Source organism: Manacus candei, unplaced genomic scaffold (assembly GCF_025592945.1).
Source record: "Manacus candei isolate 608988 ecotype Guabito, Panama unplaced genomic scaffold, ASM2559294v1 h1tg000005l, whole genome shotgun sequence".
NCBI classification, from domain to species: Eukaryota; Metazoa; Chordata; class Aves; order Passeriformes; family Pipridae; genus Manacus; species Manacus candei.
The window spans coordinates 1,797,280-1,816,269 of NW_026138053.1; the positions used below are offsets into that span (position 1 = coordinate 1,797,280).

The 18,990-nt window shown below is 40.2% G+C and overlaps 1 protein-coding gene across 5 annotated transcripts in view; it reads right to left on the reverse strand.

Annotated features, from left to right (window-relative positions):
- Nucleotides 1-18,990, reverse strand: part of TESK2 (testis associated actin remodelling kinase 2) — a 111,621-nt gene that overhangs the window by 23,796 nt on the left and 68,835 nt on the right. For all 5 annotated transcript variants that reach the window (XM_051808125.1, XM_051808108.1, XM_051808118.1 and 2 more), the window contains one exon: nucleotides 1,269-1,415. In XM_051808125.1, coding sequence (XP_051664085.1) covers nucleotides 1,269-1,415 — 147 coding nt within the window. The remainder of the gene's footprint in view (nucleotides 1-1,268; nucleotides 1,416-18,990) is intronic.

Sequence of the window (18,990 nt, forward strand, 5' to 3'; positions counted from 1 at the left end):
ATCTCTTCTCTGCACACTCCAAGGTGACTGAAATGGAGCTTTCTGAGCGTATCATGTCAAAGTGACGTGCCTCCAAGTACGGGCATTTTTCATAAATTTGATATTCTTCTTGGCAGAATTCAGCCCCTCTCTCTTGAAAGAACAGCCAAGGAAGTATTTTATGACTTCACTGAAATACTTCTTTCATCACCAGTTCAACTTTTTTTCCCCACTTTGGTTAAATGCACACTCTACATCTGTTTAACACTGCACTGAGGTAACGTTAAAAAAAAAAAAAAAAGAAAACTGGATGGAGGACTAGTAGTCACTCACATTTGCAAACACACTGTGTTGTGGTTTTTAAAAGCTGTTTTTAATCTTAAAAACCAGTTCCTTTTAGACTCAGATAATATTCTTCTGGATGCTTTTGATTGAAGTGCATTATGAAGTCTTCTCAAGAACTTCTGTCATATTGCAGGTCCCCAGTGAGCTTAAACCAGCTCATCAGCTCCAGACAACAGGACAGACAGGACAGCAAAGCCCTCACAACAGGCTGCAATGTATGCTAAGACCCAGTGTGAATACTGGGACAATCTGTTCACAGAGCTTAGTGCTCCTATGTCAATATTTCTTGCCGAGCTTGAATTAGCTGGCTACTTCAGCCAAATAAATTCATACAAGTTGTCACTAAAGTAATTAAAAAAATACATCTTTGTCCATTGAAAACTCTGCCACTGAAATATCATTCTGGAAGAAACTCTGAAATTTGAACATTTTAGGCAAACTCTTTTGATCTTACTGACTTTAGAAGTGAGAGAAACACTTAACACAGAATTAGTAATGAAAGGTCACTCTTCCTACAGAAGATTTGTGAAACAAAAACAACAAGGAGATTTTAAAGTGCATTTGTCATAATCTTCTCAATTGGGTTCTTTATATGATTAACCTGTTCCAAATGTTATGTTGCTGTGCTTAATTATCCAGGGATTTAAATACTTTACTGAACCACAATTCAGAACTAAAAAACCCTGCAGCTGCTTTCTGAGAAATCCCAAGCTGAACTCATTTAAGGAATGACCTTCCTTTAGGATAGTAATTTCTCTAGTTCCCATACAAACATGTTTTGAGGAAAGTTTCAATTCTATAAACTGTGTTTCAATTTATTTCTCAAAATGTCTTAGATCACACCTTATAAAATAAGAGTTATCTGCCAAAAGGAAGAGGAAAAAAACCCAACAATCACTTACAGTACCTTCATTAAAAAGTTCTCTTAAGTTTATAAACGGTACCTTGGATGTAAGGTCTCGGTGGAAAATGCCTTTATAGTGAAGATAACTGACCCCCATAGCAATGTCATAAGCCAGTTTCACCCTCACTGTCCAGGGCAGATGCTGGTTACTGTCTAAGAGCTGTTCCAGGTTACCACAATTGATGTACTGAAAAGACAAAGCAACATTTGTAATTAATTATTTAACTTCATATCTTGACAGGAATGTAAAATTCATAATTACACAGGTGATCTCAGCTCAGTTATGTATTAAAACTTCTTTTCTTAAGGGCTTGAGAGGCACAAAGTTTGCAGATCAAGAGAGGCTGAAAATGTCTCCCTTCATCAGCTGTATCGACACATTTATGTTAAAGATGCATGTGACAGCCACCACTGCATTAACACTCTGGTACTTAAATAGAGCCTTCAGAAACACCTACAATATCATATCACCCTCTCATTCCCAGCCTGAGGAAAATTAGGGCAAAAAAGGATGAAGAGATGGTTCTCATATAGGATAAATCAACAAACAAGTATCCAAGTGTAGGTCATGGAGCCTGATCAAGTTCCCAGATATCAATTCCCTAAACTGAAACAGCATCAAAGAAAAATATTACAATGTGTTGCTGTAAGTTCCATTTTTTTCACTACTGTATCTACAAGTTCTAATCAGCAATCTGATTCCCACTGTGTTCAGTACTAAATCAACCCCATCAAACGGTGGCCCTCATGAAAAGGAAAGTACATTAAGTAAAAGATAAATGCTATAAAAGACAGTGAAACAAAGCAGCACCTAAATGACACTAAGTAATATAAGCCAGGGTTAAGACATGGCAGCTCCACTGCTCAAATAATCATTACAGAAACACAGCTTATGCTTTATGTATAGACCCTTTATACCACACCAGCAGCTACATCGTGTTTAAGTAGCTTCTTGTTTCACTCCCAGCCCCAGTCCCCCACCAGCAACCAAGCAGAAAGGGTAGCTCTCTCCAGAAGGAAAACCTGGCAGCAATGCAGTGACTTCTCTCAAGAAAATCCAAGCGAAGTAGGCAGGACAGTTTGCTCCCAAGACTGGCCCACGCATGTAACACTGTGCCAGGCTGCACCAACTTCCCTCCTCTGTGCCAGACAGATCTCCAACCCTCTCTCAAATGGCTTTGTACTTTCCCGTGTCATTCACCCTGACAATGACACATGACAGTGTGGCACCATTATCATGTTCAAACTGAAGTCTTAATTGCAGCTTTTGTTATTTCAGAAACTTGTAACTTGCTTGCATTTTGTTGGGCTTCTTGTGGCTTGGAGCCTGGGCACAAGGCAAACATGAACCACACACAATGGAGTGTGGATGGATGATCTCCTCAGGCTGTGCTATAGCAAGGAAAGAGAACACAAAGCCAGACTCTATAGACAAGCCCAAGGGTCACAGCTCACCTCCTGAATAGTTTCTTCCTTTTGCTGAGCTCACCAGTTAATTTTGAAAACCTTTTCAGCAGATACACAAGTTCCATAAGTAACTAAGGTGGCAAAAGCATTCAGGCAGAGGAGGCACAAAGCAATTTTAACTGACACAGAGCTCACTGGGAAGGGATTCCACTGCGCATCCCTTGGGAATGGGGTTCATCCCAGCCCATGCACAGCAGCACATTTCACCGGCAGTCCAGGGCATGACCCCTCTCTCTCCAAAACAACCTGTTCCTTGTGCTAGGAGTACGTGTGCCAGGAGAGTGGAGCAGCTCTGGAACAGGTCAGTCTGAGACTATGCAATCTCCATCCTTGGAGATTTTCAAGACCAACCAGAGCTGCAGCCAACCTGGTTCAGTGTTGGAAACAATGCTGCTTTGAGCTTTTCCAGCTTTGATCTTTCTCATTGCTTTTATCTGAACCCCTAAGGGAGCTAGATGACCTTATAGGGCACTCAAGAAAAAAACACGCTCAATAAAATTAGATTTATATTTTTTTAAGTCATAACTTGCTACCATGCTTAAGGAAAAAGTGGTGAATAAGACTTCTACGATAACTTCTAATATATTTCCAGCCTCCCTGGGAAAGTGTGAACAGCACTTCTTGTCCAGGTATGTTCGCATCTGAACTATACAGATCAACCTGGAACAGAAGGCACCAAAGCTCCAAGCTGGATAACCCAGTTATAGAGTGACACTTAGCAATTACCCCAAACCATTTCACCTTTCTGACAGGGCAGTAACAGACAACAGACCACCCATATAGCACTACCATACTTAAATTCATTGGCAAGACAATGTGAGGGGGAAGAGAATCACTGGCTCAGCTTCTATTTTCTAGTCTGTGCCACACCATGACACAAATGGCTCCAGAAGTGCTAATAAACAAGCAGCCCATAAGAGTATTGACACACTGAAATGGGACAACAGCTGGCTACTATATCGAGCATGCTCTTACTTTCCTTCTCAATACAGCAGCCTACAGATTTGATCCATTGCTGCCATATTAGCAAAGTGCATCCAATATATCTATTCTCCCAGCACTCTTCCAGTCAAATTGGCTTGCAGGGTCATTCACTCAACTGCAAGGACTCAACTCTAACATGGAGTGGCCGAAGGCTGACACACACAGAGGACACAAATATGGATGAGCTGCAAAAGCAGGACTCAAACCTGTCTCCAGCACATCTACAAAACCCTCTAGGCCTCCTATCCAAAACTGCCACCCAGCAAGTGCACAGACCTCATTTATTAGAGATGTGAGTCTGGCTTTGGCTCTACATTCTAGTGTACCTCCATGAAAGACAGGAGACTAATCATCAAGAGAACAACCGAACTAAGACTTTCCTATAAGACACGTTTGATACTCCAGTTGATCTCAGGTTTTAGCTGACCAGCAGGTAATATTTGCATACAGAATCCCAAATTATCCCTAAGGCAAGCACCACACAGAGTTCAGTGCTTCCTCAGTGTCATGTAAGTAATTTAATTCTTCTGGTTATTCAGGCTGATAATGCAAACAGCCAGCCTGATGGCCTATTTTTTTCAGAGCCCTTCAACGATGCCTTTTCAGAACAGACACAGAATTATGAACATTATTTCCTAAATGCCAGGGCAACTGAAAGAAAAAAAATACTTGTTCCCAGTCTCTTACTGGCACAAACCAGCTCTTTGTGGCAAGAATATCCTGAAGGATAGTAAATGCACCTCTCCCAAAGAGAACACTGGATTTTGTTTTGTCCCTGAAACATTTCAGTGCTGGTACAGTAAGACTGCGGCACACACATCATCTCAAAGCATTATTCTACTACAACAACAACAGCCATTGCATAAGTGTACAAGCAATTGGAGCAGAGATCTGATGGGGCTAAGACAATGAAAGCAAAGGACGCTACATTTCATAGAGACCTCAGAGCTAAACGGAGCAGTGTTCAGACCTTTTCAAACTCTCCATCATCAGGTTGCAGTGAAACAGCTACCCATTATTCCTCCTGCTAGCTTTTTGTCACGTAACAGGATACCAGCAGTCAGTTTATCTGCTTGCCAGAGTCTGAAAGTAATCGCTATAGGTTGTTTATTTTTGCATTTACTACAACTCAGAGCAAACGAAATGTTGGTTTAAAAGATCCTGGCATCTCAGCCCACAGAAATATTCTTTCCAAAAAAATTCTGAGGTAGGAGTTCACACTTTTTTTGCTAGAATGAAAGTTCTGCAAAACTCCATTTCTTATACCTCTCCCAAATCTTATGAGGAAAGAGGGCAGTAGCTTCTTTGAAGGACACATTACTCAGAAGCTCAGCCAAGCACAGATGCTTTCTGGATCAAAGAGTCTTGAAGAGGTTTCTGATGTTATAGTTTACTGCTAAGAAATGCAGAAGCAGCACTATATAACCCTTTCCTGCACAAAGGGATAGGGAAACATGTTACTTTAAACCTAGGAACAGTGTAATAGGACTGTTGCCTTGCAAGACACTTGCAGTCACGTTATCAGACTCAAGCACATGAAATATGGAATGGATTGAAATTCAGAGTATGACAGTACTCACACATAGCATTACATGCTTCATTTCAGGAGACTAATGATGAACTTCAGCTGTCAGATTTTAGCTTCAGAATTCAAAAGAAAAGTTTAAATACTAATATGAGAACTAGAAGCTTTTAAAGAAAAGGCACACCAAATTCACACAATTTCAGCAGTTATGGCTCAAAAACAAAGACACCAAATATTGTCAAGTCTGAGGGGGAAGACTGATGGGAATTGCAAAGAGTTTTCAATGCTATTTTGAGAAACAACACTGTTTCAATTTGTAGGTCTGATATAAATAAGCCATCAGATACTGCACAGGAAAGCAAGAAAAAAAGTTGGCCTGCTATTTAGACGACTTTTAATGTCACTGCTTGCCATTCAAAAAGCAACAAGTAACTACAAGACACCCCTATGCTGTAGCCCAAATGTTACCAAAGACAATGCATTACGTGGTTAAGAAAAGCAGGTGTGGAGAGTGCATTTAAGGTGACTGACCAAACGAGGTAAGTAAAGAGTGGGAGCTACAGGGACCCAGAACACAAACACTGAGATAGCAACGAATGAATATACTGCAGAAGCCCACTGAAGAGACAGGCAGAGAAGCAGAAGGAAAGAGAAACTAGAATTGTGGCATTAGCACCTTCAGCATGGAGAAACAGATGTCAAAGCAAAAACCAGACCAAGAAGTTGGACTCTGAAGGGAGACTGGGAAAGCAAAATAACAGTATTGCAGATGCTGTCAACAAATGCATTTGAGAGTGTCAAGAGACAGAGCTTCCATATTTTTATCATTTCTAATGCTGGAAGTAAGAAGGTAACTCTCATGTCTAATAAAAGAAAGTTGAGAGCTTTTCACTTAGCTTTCTGTAGAAGTTTAAGACCAGTTTTAAACCATCCATTTCAAGGAAGACACAACCCAACCTTCAGATGTCACACGTTTAACAGTCATCTGTCACACTCAGCACTCTCTAAGCCACTACTCTGAAGGCTTCTGGCTGCAAGACAAGAAGCCAATCTACCCTTCTGTCACAACTGGCATAATTAGCTACAGTGGGAGGACTGGAAATTTTCTGATTTCCCCCAACTGTTTTCATTAGCTTCAACTGTGCAGAACTGGAAAAGAAAGACAGTATCAGGATGTTCAAAACTACAACGTAAGATACTACAAGTTGATACACTGAGGTTGACTATCAGATTAAATTGACCTTTTTTTTTAAGTTTGAAGTTGTTTCATACCCCTCCACTAATTAAAAATCCCATAATTTAAAAATGTACACAACCATCTCACCTCTGAGCAGTAGCCTTCCATTGCCACTAAATAGCTAACACATTGATTGAACTAAACAAAATAAGTTAAACATTGAAACAGAACAAGTTGGATACTGAATTTGGGCTGCACAAGTATACTTTGGGTCAGCAGGTCAACTAATGTTTCCAAGGAGAAAACCACATGTACTGAAAGAGAATGCACAGGTGAAGCAAACATATTTCAGAACAAAGCTCAAACTTTTTCATGAGGGATCAGAGGGGCACAAGTGGCTTGGAAAAACAGCCTGATTGAAAGGGTAGAAGCAAATCCAAAAGTCTTCATCTAAAGGCTAGTTTATCTTCCTGCTCCTCAGTTGCTGAAAATGAAGGGGAAAACCCAAGTCTTTTAACCTAAAGTCAATTTGTCTTCTGCTTTTAAACCAACACAAAAGATTCATTTATTTAATAAAAAGGATGTATTTTCTTTAAAGGACTTAACCATTACAGGATTAAAATAAAGTTAAAAAGGTGTCAGCTATTCAGAGAGGAGAGAGCAAGCTTCCTCAGGCAACTGCCATTGCCTGGTTACTCATCAGAACTCAGAACCAAAAGCCAAGAAACGCAACAGATCTACCTCTGTTTCTTCTTCTGTGTCAGTTGTGGCATTGATTGATCCACTGGCTCCTCCTGCTGAAAAGGCATGTACAGGCAAGGCTTCTTTTATAAGGGCAAACAAGAATTAACATGCACTAACTCAGGAAGGAGCTGTAATGAAAACCATTTGTTGCATTCCAGACATTCAAGTGTTGGCATGGAAAAGAATATGGCAAGATTTGTCTTCCTTTAATTCTCTAATTCCAACAGCTCTTATGGTCACAGCACGCTGAATTTAGCCCTTTCCTGTCATTTCACTCAATCAAAATTTAATGTTCAACTGGTTGCCTGATGCTAGAAGCAGATTCTGGTTGGTAAGGCTTCCACCACTGAGGCACAAAGCAACAATGCACTACTGCAACCCATATGTGTGAAGTTTTACGGACACTCACTCATACTCAGGTTTGAAATACTGCAGGAAATAAGCTTATTTTGTTGGAACCGGAAAACACTCCCAGTATATCTATACAAACTGACCTTGATAACCATTTTTCCTGTGATTATATTAGTAGGAAAAAAAAACCAGAAAGCAAAAAAGGCCTAACAAAAAAATCCTGCATTTATAATGTGAAGTCACAACCATTTGGATTCGAAGTAGAGCCTAGTTCAGTGCAGATAAGAATCTGGGATATGGCAAGCTAGCAATGGCATAAATTAGCACACAGGCACAGAAGAGAAAGTACCCTGTTGCTGACACAGGCAAGAGAAACAGCATCTCTACAATAACACTTCTGTTAAGAGCAGAAGGCTCTATCCATACTGGCAGCATTTTGAACATACTAGACACTCAGTTCTAGAAGCTGAAGTCCCTGACAAGGAGCCTCTTATTTAAATAAGGTCCTTCTCACCTTCCCCACAAAAATACCAGCAGCAGCAGCCCACAGATTATATGCCTGCAAGATCCAGATAAATAACCCATTTGCTTCATTTTTTTTGAAGTCTGTAAAACAGCCACAAGGATCTACTGAGAGCAAAAGTTATAGCACATGAACACCTCTCATAATACAAACTTTGTTTAAATTCTGCACAAGGAATACTTTTTCTGAGCTGTTTCAGAATTCTTTTCCAAGCCTCCACACTCCCACTGTGCCACAATGTCCATTTAGATTTGAGGGTACTCAAACACTTCATCGGTAATTATAGAAGGCACCAAGATCCCCTATTAATAGCAGTGTGTAAAGGCAAACATCAGAAGAATTTTCTTGTACAACTCAGTTTCTGAATGTTTTGGATGGCTGATAAGTAAAGAGAAATGAGGAAGTGAAACTACAAAGCACTTGTTAATTCCAGAGTATGTTTCCTGGGATCCAGGGTGCAGAGGGGGGAAGGAAGAGAAAGCACTACATACAAACTGAATTTACTGAAAATACATAAAAAAAAATTCCAAGGCAAAAAGTTAAATGGTCAACTTCACAGTACCCATTTGGACTGCATCTCCATATACAGAAGTAACAGGAAAATCTGGTCCTCGAGGCACTATTCAGTTCTCCTCTCCTCTCTCCCCACCCCACCATAATGGCTGAGAAGCTTCATCTTCTCACTCTTAACTGAGACCTATTTCTAGGATATCAGAAACCACCAATAAAAGAACTGCAGAATATAAAGTTCAAAACTGTTTGTTTGTTTTTCTTTCAGCTTGAGGCAATGGCAAAGGGTCCAGAAGGCTTACAGTGAGTGTCAAAACAGAGATATTAAAATCTCTCCCCAAAAAACCCCACACAACCCACACACAGAGCATCCACCCACCTCACACATGATGGGGATGGGAGAGAAAGAATGAGACAGTAGAACTTGCTGTTTGCAGTTCAACATTTATCTGCTTCTTATCTTACTTTCTTCTATCCCTGAGACATTCTAAAAAGCAGGAAGAGGTTTGCACCAGCGAGATACTTAGAAAGCCTTCCTCAGAACACAACATATTTAGATGCATCTACCTCAATTAAAGATTAAAAGCTGCTTGTGCACTATTACAGGCTCTGAAGTGATAAAACAAGTCAATCATCCTCCTACAAGGGGGAGGGAAAGAATTAAAGCCAACATATAGCCTGTGTAGCCAAGGTTTAGTAAAAAATTAGAAAGAGAGGGGGAAGGGAAAAAAGGAGGTTTAACTATGAGCTGTTAAGCTCATACACAAGCAATTAAGAAAGAGTAGAATTCCAAAGCTTGCACGTCCAGAAGTTCTCACTGAAATAACTGGTTGCTTGTCCCTTCTGATCTAGCACCTGCATGCATAAATACAGACTGTGCACCTCAGGTTAACCTCCTACTTTCAAAGTCTTGGCTTCTGTCTTTACATGAGGATTTCTTTAGTGTCTTTGATTATAGTTCTTTTTACGCCTGAACTTTTTTCTCTGTGAGAACCCACCCTTCTCTCCTCTCCTAACCACACAGTGCAGATGCATCTTGCAGCTCCCTGGTGCCTTCAGCACAGTGCAGGGCTCACACATCTTTCACTGCTTGTCTGCTTTTGCTTAAAGGACAGACTTTCTCTGGAGACTTGTCCCCAGTGAGTTTTACTTACCTGGTCATCATCAACCTACAGTAAGTTTTTTCCACTAACTGATCTGCCATCACTTCCCTCTCAGAGCGCGCCTGTAAGGCCAGCTTGTGTCTTCCACAAGCCAACATTTTGTCAGATTTCTGCTTCCCACAACTGAGCTTTTCGCTGCAGCTTTTTGAGAATCAATTCCATCTTTCTGTCCTCAGAACAAGTGTTGTGACCAGGTACAGCAGCATCTAACTTCCTACCAAACTGAAGGTCCCTGCATTCTGCGTGAATAATTTGGTACAACCAACTCAAAAATACTTTTTTTTTTTTTTCAAAAAACAGCTCTGTAAAGTGTTGTTCTGGAAAGCCAGGTCTCTGATCACTGCAATCAGACAAGACGGTTACCTTTCATTTGTCAAAAAAAAAAAGAAAAGTAAGTAGGCATCAGATGTACAAAAAATTTGGAAGATCAGCTAACTTAAATAAGATCCTTTACATGCTTTCCAAGAACCTGCCTGTTGATATTTAAGCACTCAGAACTGCAAAGTTACAAGTCAGACAGACTTGGTTGAAACTCCTGTGGAGACCTGTATCATTTTTGCTGGAGAAAGAAATAAAGGGTCAAGCACACCCCATATGCCACAACACCAGGCTACAGGAGTATGAACTGGAGATGGAATTTCAGTCAGGAACACTAAATTTCCTGCCTCCTGTCATTGAAAACCAGGCCCCCTTGTGTGACTTTAAATGGACTTTTTTGGTATGTGCAGCACATCAAGCTGTGTTTGGGACTGAAGTCTTTTTTCTTTTTAACAAATTCACTAAAATATTGGGTTCCCAAGGAAAATAATATAAACAAAGTAAAGAATATGTACTTTGTCTTGACATCTGTGAAATAACTTCACTGTCTTAGACACACTGCTTTTTTGTGTTACAAAATAATTTAAGAAGCCTTAAAGTTATGACTCAAGGTTTAAACGTGTGACATTTTCCAAATACCACCACCCCCCTCACTTTCCTACAAGCTTTTTAAACTCTGCTTACTTTGAACAGTCTAATTTACTTATTACATGTACCATGTTCACACTTGATTTTGCATCCACTGGTGCACACAGATGAGTCAGGTTTACATCTACCTTTAATCAGCCTGACTCAAATCTCACATACAAGGTACAGATGGGTATCAAAGTCTGGAATTCTTCAGCTGCTAGGATAAGATTAGTGCAAGTGTCTACAGCATTATTTCTACAAAAATGAGACATCTTTAGCTGATAAAACAGATGATGGTGCTCATATCCTTCTGACCCTCATTCAGCCTTCCTACAGTTGATAATCCAGACTGAATAAACACTGGAAACAGGATTTTAATTTTAGTTCCTTTCTCATGCACCCTTTCAAAAAGTATAGTTAGGGCAGACAGTCCTCTCCCTAAACCAATACAGCTGGTTCAGTCTAGCACTCTCCAGTTAATCAGGACATGGTTGCTTCTAGAGATACCTGGACTTCTTGACAGGATCAAAGGCACAGGAACGGGCCCCTTCAACTCTGCAAGCTGGTATGTGTCTTTCAAATGGAGATCTCAAGTTGAAGAGACATGCTGCACTCCTCTAAAGAGAATGAATCCAAAGGAAGAAGGACACTGCTTTGGAGATGAAACAATATGATGCCTTTTATAGCACAGAGAAAGATTAAGGTAGAGCTGGTTGTCAAGCCTCGATCTACATTTGCTAAGAGTGCATTCACCTACTTTTTATAAATTAAACTGAGAACCCAAGTGAACTGTCACAGCAAAACTGAAAGTGACAGTCCATATGCTGTGAAGAGTGAAAAAAATACGACCAAATATGGCTCAAGTGTTGACAAGTATTTTTAAAATTCTATTACAAACAATCAAGAGATGAAGGGAAGTGTCTGCACTGAACCAAATTTATAAAACCAACTATAACTGCATTTCAAAATGATCAAAGATATACTAGGAATCATTTTGTATGCTACACAGAAACAAGAAAGTACACAGTCTGTATGTGGTCCCAGACAAAGCTAATAGAATAACTTCTGTCAGATACATACACTGATAGTACTTAATATTCAAATTTATAGATATCTCTATTTTTAATCACAATAATTTAAGCAAAAGCTAAAAATAATACTTTGATATAAGAAATCTGGCACACATCCCAAAGCTTATCACCTTAAAGAATCAGGATCTTTACAGTTTCAAAGAGATATTGCTAGAAACTTGGTTTGACATCTTATAAACACATTCATCCTGGAATATAAACAGAAGTTTCCTAATTTTTTGTCTCTTCTTAAGAAAAATCCCTATTGCCAGTGCCTGTTTCCTTTCAGCAAGGTAGCTGCTGCACGTGACAACAAAGGTGATACTTTGAGCTGTTCTTAACTGAGCCCTGATGTTCATGAGCAATGAAGCAGAAAAGACTCGTGTTTCTGTACATGTTTAGTTAGTTGGGTTTTTTTAATATTAACATGTGCCAGTAAGTAGACACACAGCAACATATCTTTGCATCTTGTAGGTTTACCTTATCCCTATTCCCTAGTGTAGAAAGACTCCACTTTATTTTAATACAAGATGATAGAATTAACAAGATATTTCAAAGCACCTATTAAGTTGCAACAATTTTTGTGTTAAGTCTTTTTTTTTTTTCCTCAAGAACAGAAACATAAAGGGCCATCAAGATGATTAGAGGGATCAGAACCTCTGCCACAAGGAAAGGCTGAAAGAACTGGGATTGTTCAGCTGGAGAAGAGAAAGCTTCAGGGTGACCTAATTGCAGCCTTCCAGTACCTGAAGGGAGCCCACAAGAAACATGGAGAGGGACTTTTTACAATGCCAAGGGGTAATGGTTTTGAATGAAAAAGAGTAGGCTTAGATTAAATATTAGGAAGAAATTCTTGTAAGGGTGGTGAAGGCCTGGCACAGGTTGCCAAGAAAAGCTGTGGATGCCCCATCCCTGGAAGTGTTTGAGGCCAGGTTGGACGGGGCTCTGAGCAACCTGGTCTAGTGGAAGATGTCCCTGCCCATGGTGAGGGGGTTGGAACTGGGTAATCTTTAAAGGTGCCTTTCAACCCAAACCACTCTGTGATTCTATGATATGGAACTTGCCAACTGGCCCCAATCAGCCCTAGGTGGCCCTGCTTAAGCCAGGCGTTTGGACCAGATGAACTCCAGAGGTCCCTTACAACCTCAACCCCTCTGTGAATCTGTGACAAAGCGCTAAGCAGAGAGTGAACAGCCCTAACAGACATCTCATGAACCATTCATTCTAATTTAGTGCTGGAAAACAGTGTCAGTGGAATGGAATGATTTCTCACCTGTTACATTACAGACTAGCCCAGTCTTCCTAACACCAGACTTATTTCACACTCTTGTTTCAAACCTTACTTCTGCTGCCATGGCCCTTGCTCTGCTCAGGTCCCACAGTGAATTCTCACAGTTATTAACAGGGAGTGAATTACTCTTCTCTTGAGGTCAGATCCCTGGGCTCCAGATGAATGATTTTCTCTTGACCCTGAGGCAAGCATATGCAAAGCCTGACTCTTAATGACTCCTGTAAAGGAAAAGCTAAACAACCCAAACAACCAAATTAACAGAGGAAATAAGGATACTACGTGCTAGCTGGCTGGACTTCCAGCCCTACAACAAAAGCAGCAAAAAAGGGCAAGCAAGTAATAGCAATACGTGCCTCTAGTTTTATACCACATACCCATTCTCGTCATCAAAGCATACATTCCTGGAACTAAATATACGCAGTTCTAAAATCCAAATCCATACCAGGAAGGGTACAAAGTAGGCGTAGTTTAGTAGAGGACTCAATGCCTCTGACATACTTTAAGTAAGGCTAAACTTACTGTTCTGGTGCTTGGGTTTTATACCTGTAAAGGCCCAGATTGCCTCTACACAGCACTGTCCAGCACTGGCACCAGTACAGCACCACTGAAAGAACCCCTTCCATAAAATGAAGCTGCAGCTCCAACGAATGCTACAAAAAACATCTGAACTATGGACAAAAAGTCCATGCAGAGCAGGCAAGTAGAGATTTACTACAGTGATAATCCACAGATCATGCTATTCATTGGCTGAGAATTAATCTGCAGAATTTTACACATACTTAGAGTTCTTACAAAGTTTAAACCGCAGTCTTTCCGCAGCATCCTACAGCCAAGAGGCACTTAAAAATGCCAGCTGTTGAAAGTCATCCAAAAGAGATCCTTTGAAGCAACTTGAAAAAAAGATTATCACGCTATGATGACAAACTAAAACACCTCAAGAGTTTTCCCACCCCTCTGCTTTTTGGCTCCTCCTTTAGAGTTTTCTTTTTTCAATACTACAGTCAGAAAGACTGCATAGAGCATTTAAGAAAGATTTCAATAAGCAAGAGGAGCTAATGAAAAGCACAAGATATTAAGGAATACAAACTGATCTGGGAGCCTCTGATCAGCATGGCTTCACTGAACACAGTAGGTAATACCTAAACCTTTCATCTTACATGTACTAAAGGACTTCCCAAATAATTCTCTAAATTGTTGGAGCTTTTTCGCTAGAAATTTGATGGGAGTATCCAACAAACAAGGAATATTTTTCTATGATGAAAATTTTCTAGGATGAAGATAAAAGTCCTTTAATTTTTTTTAATTTTCTACTTAGTGCCATCTTTAACACAACTTTCATTTTCTCTTCAGTTGTCTTCCAGCTCAGGTTAATCAACTTCACACTGCAACTATTCTTTTTTTTTGAGGAACGACCGCCAGAGCCAACTTATCCAGGAACTAAATATCAGCTGGTAAACAGGTAATACTCAAACTGGGAATAATTCCTTTGCTGCACGGAATATTTGCAGAATGACAGGTAATAGGAACTCCAGTTCCAAAGACACCAAGTTCTCTACAGTTGACAGCCTGCTGCGATCACCAAAGCAGAGGTAAATATTTGCAGAGTTTTTACATGAGTAAAACTAAAGTTATTCAAACAATATGAATCATACTGGTGGAATAAAAGTAGGGATTAGCGAGTCTTACAGGAGATGAGGGAAGGAGGGAGGAGGGAAGGAATGGTGTTCCAAAGCTTTTTAAAACTCTCCAGAGTGTGCAATTACCATCTAGAAGGCAGTGTAGGCCTACAATTTTTGCTGTAGCATAAAATTCAGAAGAGGAGACCTAAGTGATGTCTGTCTGGTTTTCTCCATTCCAGGGTCAAAGGTTCTCCACAAAAAGTTGACTAAGAAGGGACAGGAGTAAAAAACAAAAGAGGAAAATGAAGTACTTTTAATGACAGATTCTGCTTGTGAAAGCTGCACGTCAGAAGGACCTTCTCCCTTGAAGAACTTACTTTCCATTCTTTGTAAAAGGATAATTCAGCACAATTAAAGCAATGCTGAGAATTTTAAGCTTTTAATATGTTTTCATTCTAATCACTGCTATCTCCAAAAGTAAAAAAGAAAAATACTAAAAAAGGAAGGTCTGTGAAAACCCAAAACTCCACTAATTGCATTTTTAGTTTACTGAAAGGTGAGAAAGCAGAGAAGGAAAGTTTTCAGTTATCACAGAAGAACTCACTGAAAAAAAACCCTCTCCCTTCAAAAGCCACAGGCATTTTCATTAAGACGAGCTTTACAAGTACAAAAGGGATACACTATGCAAGGAATTTTAAAAAAAGTCTTTTCCAAACAGCATTCTTGTCCCAAAACAATCAAATTGTGGTTGATGGTAAAAACAGCAGTGTCAAATTCAGTAAGCTATGACAGCACAACATGTCAAAATTGTCCAATAGCAATTATCTTGCCCAAGATAAAAATTACCACGTCTGGAAGGATTTCCATAGTTAACTTTGTCCTGGGGTTTATGACACAGCTATAAAAAAGTTAATTGAACTGAAAACGTGCACAAGCTCAAAGAATTATGTGGATTCTCTTAAAAAAACAAACAAACAAAACAGTCAAGATGTTTCTTACAGCAATTTTTGTCTCATACATCTGCATTAAATGTGTAGTTCATACCACAGTTCATTACTGCAGGCAGCACCACTGAGCAGGCAGGAAATATTTTAGACTTCAAGGCACTTTGAGGCACTTCTGCACAGTGCAGCTGATAAAGAGAACTCAGCAACTGGTATGCTCAGGAGAAGGCAGGTGCACAGAAAGGCTGGCTCGCCCCTTACCCTTATCCTACTGTTGTCCCAATGCCACAGGACCTTAAAACCAAGGCTGCCCAGCTATACTCAGACCCACAAAACATCTCATACCACACCATGGGATGGAATTAGAAGGGCTGACTAGGCAGAACACCGGCAAGGACAATGTTTGAAAGCCTGCAGCAGAGCACCTCAGGCAGGTCCAGTTGCTGGCTGAAATAATATTGTCCTACCCCTCCACCACTGACCAAGTGCTCCCATCACTGCAGCAGCCCTGCTCTCTGCCCCAGTGCACGTCAAATCCCACATGGAACAAATAAAGCGACACATTGTGGCAGCAGAGCATTTGCACACTTTTTTTACTATCTTCCAGAATGAATTAATAGCCATAAAACTTCTGTTGCAACAATTAACTATTGTCCCTGAAGCACTGCAATTTCAAGATATCCCAATCAACACATAATAACTCTCCCTTCCTCATCTTCTCTACACACAGCTGTCAGGGCTTTCATTTTTTTCAAGAAGGAATTACCAAGCTGTATGACTCGTTCTGTGCATATATGTACATCTAATTATAACAAGATTTTAGCCTGACCTGTCTCCTAGAAATTCAAATAAACCTGTTTAACAGAGTTCTACAAATAATTTTAAGATCTGCAAGAAGGTATGAAGTGGCTTTTATATGCTAGACTGTAAGCTACGGTATCAGCTTTGGCATGGGCCTATAAAACCTGCAACACACACATAAATTTGTTTGTCTCTCATCCAAAATGGATGTTTGCTCAAGCAGCCATTCAGTGGTAAATGTGTATGGGATAAGATCCTACACGATTCCTACTGAGCCCTGGCTGCTCCACACTGGCTCCCAGCTCGGTGTCCCTGAGCTCTGCTGACATCCTGGCAGCAGCTCCAATACTGTCTCTGAATGCTCAGCAGCACCTCATGCTGACACCAGAGCTCTACTACTATCCAAGTTTCTCCAAGACTGAGGATGCTGCTCTGTGCCAGGAAATTAAGAAACGGAAGGGAAGAGAGAGTTGTCAGATTAGGAAGGTGGCTGGAAAGCACAGAGAAGCTTGAGGGAGAGGCTGAAATTAGTTTGGAGAGGCATGTGAGTACAGCAGGAAGCCCTGCAGATTCCTGTAGCTACAGAAACAAACCACCAGCTTCAGATTAGAGCTGAATGCTGAGAAATGAATACCCAGCTTCTGGTTTTACAGAAAACAAGCACAGCAAATCTGTGCCCATGAGCTCAACGTTACTGAGGCAGTCTAATGCCTGCCAGCTCATCTGAGTGATACACCTATTAAAGCATTTACTTTGCTTTCCTTAAATGTTTCTTAACTTAGTGCTTGTAGGGATTGAGGTCCTTGCCAGCCTACACTGTTCCATCAATTTAAGGATATTGAGCTACTTCAGAAGAGGCATATGCCATAGCTTCTGGCTTGAGAACTTAAATAAAAAATTGGATTATCAAAACTGATAAGACTGTGGATTCAGAACAAGGTCAAAGTCCTAGTGAAGTCTATAATTAAACAATTCCATTCTTATTTTGAAAAAAACAAACCAAAACAAACAGAAACTGCCTCTTGCTCAAGTTTCAAAAACAAAAGCCACTTGAGAGAGGAAAATTAAAACAACACAAAATGCTGCCAAAAGGGAAAATCCCAAGGTATACATAAGATCAACACCTTCCTCAAGCAAAAAACCTGCTCTGCATGATCCTCTCCTGTGTCTCATGCAAAAAAAATTCTTAACACTTTCAACTCTGCCTTCCAATAACAAAGTGCTGTATATTACTAATGTAGGCCCTTAATAGGTTTACAAAATCCTCAAGGCTCTTCTAAAACATTTGTATTTGTTGCCCTGCCTGTTAATAGCACAGGAGGGCATTATGTACAAGTCCTCTAAACGCAGTCACTGAACATTTGCCACAAGTTCTCAACTCCTGTTAAATAAACATGATTTCCCATTGTGCCCTCAGACATAAGCTCTAAGTGATGCTGTATCCCTTTTACACAGGCATATCATCAACTGTACTCTCAAAACACAAGAAGGGATAATTAAGCTCCTTACAGAACAGGTCCAGCACAGGCAGTGTAAGAGGATTCTCCCTGCAGTGACTCAGACACCTATTGACCAATGGGCCTCTGAATCAACAGTTTCATCTCCAGAGAGGTGAAACCCTGGCAGAAGTTCTGAGTACTTGTAGTGCCAGGCCAGTATCAATTATGCTGAGCACTGGAAGCCAGGAGACCACCTTTCTGGACCACAGGCTGAAAAAAGCCACAGTGGCTGATTTGTTTATCCTCCTGGGCTATATTTGAACTGGTGATTCACCACGTCCGTCTTACTAATAACTCCTTCAGTTCATCATTTCAGCCCCCTTCTCCAACCTCCAGAAGTCTTCAGAACTCAGCTATTACTCTACACACACTTCAAGATGAAAAATGCCACTAATGTTGCCAGAAAGGACAACTAATTCCACCACTTGGAACATATACAGCTTTTAACTTTTAAAAACTCTGTAAAACCAAAGAACAACTACTGCACTGGGCAAAATTGTGTGTGTCTTCCCTACAACATCAAATTTGGTCATGGATTTTCATATTGAAGGCATTAAATCCCCTCTTGGTCCACAGAAGAAAAGCAGTGTTCACTAATTATACTTTTATAACATGTCACTAAAATTCTTCTGTTTCTCAAAACGTTGCAGCAACCTTCTTCAGTCTAAAACTTTTCCTCTTTGGTCTCAAGATGTTTCTGAAATCTCTTCTGTTATTCTGAATTAGAACTATAAAAAGTTATTCTTTGAAGTCTTTCTTAGATTTATTTGCTTGCCAAGAACTCAAAAATAGCTGAGCAAAGCAAGCAGCTACAAAGTTAGCTCTCCATGAGGAAGCATCTGTACTGTTTTCATTTTCTTGGCTTTTGGGTGGGGAGGGACATTTAAATGGCAAGCAACTGCTGTGAAGGAGGGGAAAAAACCAAACAAACAAAAAACCACATTGAGGAAAATCTGCCAAGTTTTAGTATTACAAAGTGTTATGAAGCTCGATCTCTTCTGGGATACGTTTAGTGAGTGAAAGGACACAAAACCTCCCTGTTTTCATTTATCAGATGTCCAAAAGAAATCAGCAATAACGTTAGCAAAGTCTGCCAGAAGGTCTTGAACAGCCATCTTAGAAATGTTTCTTCTACTGAGCACAAGG